Source organism: Lupinus angustifolius, chromosome LG01, assembly GCF_001865875.1.
Source record: "Lupinus angustifolius cultivar Tanjil chromosome LG01, LupAngTanjil_v1.0, whole genome shotgun sequence".
Taxonomy (NCBI): domain Eukaryota; kingdom Viridiplantae; phylum Streptophyta; class Magnoliopsida; order Fabales; family Fabaceae; genus Lupinus; species Lupinus angustifolius.
The window spans coordinates 35,997,513-36,002,837 of record NC_032009.1 but is presented as its reverse complement, the minus strand read 5'-3'; the positions used below and the strand labels follow the sequence as shown (position 1 = coordinate 36,002,837).

At 29.4% G+C, this 5,325-nt stretch overlaps 1 protein-coding gene across 1 annotated transcript; it reads left to right on the top strand.

The window, feature by feature from the left end:
- On the top strand, positions 210 to 1,055 carry LOC109340636 (AT-hook motif nuclear-localized protein 28-like). The gene has a single exon (XM_019578376.1). The coding sequence runs from the start codon at positions 210 to 212 to the stop codon at positions 1,053 to 1,055; it is 846 nt and encodes a 281-aa protein (XP_019433921.1).

Here is a 5,325-nt window from a genome sequence, read left to right as displayed (position 1 = left end):
GATCAAGAAAAAATAATATACAAAGTTGAAGTTATTTTTCAAAATACATTTTTATTTCATATCTCTCTATCTAGAACCTTCTTTCCCATTTTCACTATAAATTAGTCCCCTTCAAAGAAAATATACATATGGGATCTTGAACATATCTCAATTCTTTCACTCTCACTCTTTATCTTCATTCATCATTCTCTTACTTTTAATTCCTAAAAATGGCTGAACATGGAAACCAATTCTCTCTCTATCAACTTTCCAACACCTCTGAAGATGAACCCTCTGACCACAATGCCGTAACTATTAATGGTGATCATGGTGCAAGTGGTTGGTCTTGTCCCCACCACCATAAACCACCACCCTCCTCCGCCGACAACGACGACGACAACGACAACCACTACCACCTTCTTCCGCCGCCACAAAAGAAACCTCGAGGTAGACCAGTAGGTTCTAAGAACAAGCCAAAAGAACCCATCATAATCACCCAAGACCATGAAGAGTTATTGAAACCAGTGGTTATCAAAATCGCAATTGGCCTTGATGTGATGGAATCTTTGAAGGAATTTGCTCGTAAACGCAATGTTGGTATCTCAGTGCTTAGTGGGTCAGGTTCAATTGCTAGTGTTACCCTTCACCACCCTCTTCTTTCTTCACCTTCTTTTACCCTTCATGGACCTTTCACTTTGTTGTCTCTTACTGGAACCTATTTCTCTGGTCCTTCTCATCCTTCTTTTCCTTCTTTCACTCTTGTGGATGCAACTTCATCTTCTGCATTAAACCCTAATTACTCTTTTTCCATTACTACAAGCTCCTTTGGGATTTCACTTTTAGGGTCTCAGGGTGAAATCTTTGGTGGGGTTGTTGCTGGAAAGATTGTTGCTGGTTCTACTGTCACAATCTCAGCCACTATGTTCAAGAATCCAGAGTTTTATAAGGTTGGATTTGATGAGAATGATGAAGGTGGTGTTGGTGAAAAAGATCATCATAATCTTAATGCAAGATCATCCAATTTTGTGAATCAATGGGGTCACATTCACTCTTCTACTCGCCCTAGAAATTATTGAGCAAAACTTTGTATTAGTATTTTACCCTTTTTGGGATTTATAATGTTATCTAAATCATGATATGATATGTGAATCTATTAAGTAATTAGTCATATAGTATAACAATAACAATAGCCCTAATGCATTGTGTGACACCTGCTAAGTTTGAGTTTCGTCAATCCTGTATTAAATGTAAACTTTATAGTAATATAAATATTTCCTTGTATATGATCATTTAACTTCTATGTGATAGCTTTTAGATGAAATATTATGTGAGTTAAGGTTTTTAGAGAATAAAATATCTCCTCATGAAGATAACTTATCTCTTTAAATTCATATAGTGTTTGACATGTGTTTTATTTTGTTTCATTCAAGAAGTTTTCATTTTAAAATATATATTTAAAAAAGAAAAAAATAAGACATATGTCAAACACTATGTGGATTTAAGAAAATAAGTTATCTCATTGTATGAGGATATACTTTATTCTCAAGTTTTTATTAGAAGATCCGAGTAATACTTTGAGACTCCTCTTCATTAATGAAAAGGAGAGTGATGTGAAAAAGTAAAGGAAAAGCAACGTACATTGACATTTATATCTTTTTCTTTAAAATGAGATTACATGTTTTCATTCTCTTTCCATTACTCATGAGGAGTCTACTCATAACTTTTTTATATGCAAATTTAATTAGAAAGATGTACAAGGAGTGTTAACCCAATTACAGGTTACAAAAGAGTTCAATACAAGTATTGGAATATATCTAAACACCAATTACCAAAAATATATGAACTAGATTCTGCATTTTTTTTTGAAATCATAACCAAGATCTAATTTGAATCAAATCTAGAATATAGATATAACTAACCTTCCTACCTAAAAATTATATCATTCCTCATACTCTAAACTGACTAGATAACAATAAACCACAACATTTTTCACAAAAATTTCAAGCTCGGTGGAGTGGAGAATGTAAGAATTTAGAGTTAAAAAGCTACATTGTTTTAGCAAAAAGTTACAAAAATGTGAAAGAAGAATTGTGTCGTCAAGGAGAAATCTCATTTCCAAAGCTTGTGGTTATGTGGTGGGAAATTTTCACATTTTTAATTTAAAAAAGTTTATAAAAATCAATTTCTTTCTCTATAAAAAAGATGACCAGTCCCCACCTATTTTTGGGTTATGTTCCTCTCCTGCTCATGAGGGAAAAAAGGGGTTTAATATTTTTTTATTTTATTAAAAAATAATTAAACTTTAAACAGTTAAGAAATTCTTTTTGACACATGTAAGTAACTAAGTATCTCCATTTAGTTCTGGATTTTCTAGTACTAAAGATATCTTCATTCTATTTTCTAACCACTTTTTGCTACATAATCAGATTGAGGGAGAGCACAAACTCTTCTCCTTTCATTTTCTAAAACTTTCGAGTTCCTCTTCAAAACTTCAATTGTGAAGTCGGGAAAATTATGAAGTCGTTTTATATATTTTCATTTTTATGTCAATATAATGTTGTAAAATATAAATTGATTAATGATAAAAAAATAGGTATAATTAAATATTAAACTTGATTTTATCTAATTATTATTTTTATATTAGTGATTGCATGTTAATAAGATAATAAATTCAATATTATTCAGTTTAAAATATTATGTCATATAAGTGAATACACTATAGAAAATATGATTATTAATTATTTATTAGGGAGAAAGTTGTGATAGCTTTTTTGGGTAGAAAATCCCAACTTAATTAGGTGATATATGTTCATGTGTGAACGAGACAGTTAGAAAAACATCAAGGATAACACAATAATACATCAAATGAAGATTAATCCAATTTCTAGATACAAATGGAAATCTTAATTGAAACAATTAAGAAAAATTTAGATATAAACATTTTGTTGATGAACATGGTAAAACATTATGATAATATTCGAAACAAGTATCAGATCTCACCTTATAGGGACTAAAACTTGGTTCTTGTATTTAGTAATTACATGTTGTATTATATTCCTGTATAATAATAATATTAGATTTACAAAATCATATTTTTTTTTGTTAGTTATTTTAATTTCCTATTCAAGGTGTAATTTTGTGCATGCTTCTTGGATTTATATAGTTTTTTATATTTTCAGTGTTTTTATTTATTGTGGTATAGTTTTTCATTTTTGTATATGAAAAGGGATTCGTTTACACTCAAATTAAGTCACACTAGTTATATTTAATCTCATACATTCATTTTTTAAATCCAATGACCATAGAGGTGAAACTTATAAGTCTTTAAAGATTCATCTTTATCTCTTTTATCCCCTCTTTCATTTGCCCCTTTGGTCCGTTGGATTTAAAAAATGAATTGATGAGATTGAGTATAACTAGTGTAAGTTAATTTGAGTGTAAATGGATCTCTCTTCATATATAAAAATGAATTTTAAGTTTCACCCCTATGGTTCGCTAGAAATAAAAAATGAATGGGTGAGATTGAGTGTAACTAATATAATTTAATTTGGGTGTAAACAGACATCGCTTCTATTATAATTGATATAAATTTTTGAATATTTATGCATGTCTTTTTATATTTTTTTATATTTTTGAAATTTCACTAGGTTGTGTATATGGTAACACTATGCCAGAATTACAAAACAACACTTAAAATTATTATTCAACAGTATTTTCAGATACTGTCTATATGAGTGCACTAGAATTTAGGGCTAGATTCAACAAACTTTTAAAACATTGTAGTAAGTGGAGAATCAATAATACTTGCTTAAGAGAGCGTTGTTGGTTGTGATACATTCAACACCGCTTTCTCAAGAAGGTGTTGTTGAATATGGTATTTTCAACAACGCTCTCTCAAGCAAGTAATGTTGTTTGTGACACATTCAACAATGTTTTCTCAAGCTTGCGTTATTGAAGAGTGCCTCCTTGAGCAAACGTCATTGATTCTCATAATAGTATTGTTTGATATAATAGTACTGTTATATCAAACAATTTCTGCATATATATCAAATACATCCAGCAACACAAAACTCATATATATATTAAAAAAATTCAACAATTTAAAGCAACACAAAACACATATATAACTAATCTCATTTATTACTACAACAATAAGTATATTGTCTATTTCAAAATCTATACAATCCAAGAATCTTTGTCTATCTATACTAATTAGCCTTGTTAATCTATACTATACTTAAGAGATAGTTAGTCCAATCTTTCGTAAATTGTGTAATTTGATCACCAATGTATGTCAATACATTACTGAATTCACATAAAGTCCTAACCTGTACCTTGCTCTTTTGCCATTATTGGATGATCTCATGCATGAAGTATATCATATAATAGTCACAATCATTTGAATTGCTTTGGCTTAGACCATACAATTAAAAACAAAATAATATTAATTTTTGAACATAAGCAAATACTTTTACATGAAATTTATATACTTTAGTTTCTTAAAATTTGTGAAAAAACCTTTACCTGAATTAATTTGATGATGTTTGAAGTAGCTTTGGAGCAAATTTGCGATATGTAAATTTGCAAGACCCTAAAAAGAGAAAGTACATAATTATAATTCAAATGATAGTATATTTCCTTCAAGAAATTATAATTCAAACGACTCCATTTACTTAGTGAATATTTCCTTCATATCGGGATACTTGTTTGCATTACCAAGAACCAATGAATACAAATACTATATGTGTTCGTCAATATGATTTATTACAATCAGCAACTAATCACAATTCACACCTACAAAAATGTGCAGTACAATTAGAAAATGTTAAGCACCTCAAACCAATGGACCTCACTTTAATTTTTTCGATACGTAAACACCCGATTGCCAATTTTCTCTCATAGGGATGTCATTGACTCCTTTGTTTCTTTAGACGTTTTTTCATTGAATCATTCATGTACCTGAAAATTTTGAGTTAATATGTCAATTATCAATACCTTAATATCTTATTCAAACTAAAGCATAAATGTCTATGAGTAGTAAATCCAACGAGAGTACATATGTTGTCCTATAAGTTGTGCCACTATATGTACAATCAGTATGTGATTGTTTTAAAAATTATATTTAAATTAAAAAAATTAATAATTAACTATTTTTCTAACCAACCACAACTAATAGCACATGTAGTGACATAAAGTATGAGACATTAAATATGTACCCTGATTCAACAACACTCATTACAAAAAAGTGATGTTGAAAATGTGATAATTAACCGTGTTCCCTTCATTGAGCGTTATTCAATTTTTGTTTTTTGATCGGCAAATTTTATTATGTTTGTATTTGTTGCG

Bases quoted from the DNA above. Each gene is read 5' to 3' on its own strand.
- LOC109340636 (XM_019578376.1), top strand. From the start codon at position 210: ATGGCTGAACATGGAAACCAATTCTCTCTCTATCAACTTTCCAACACC.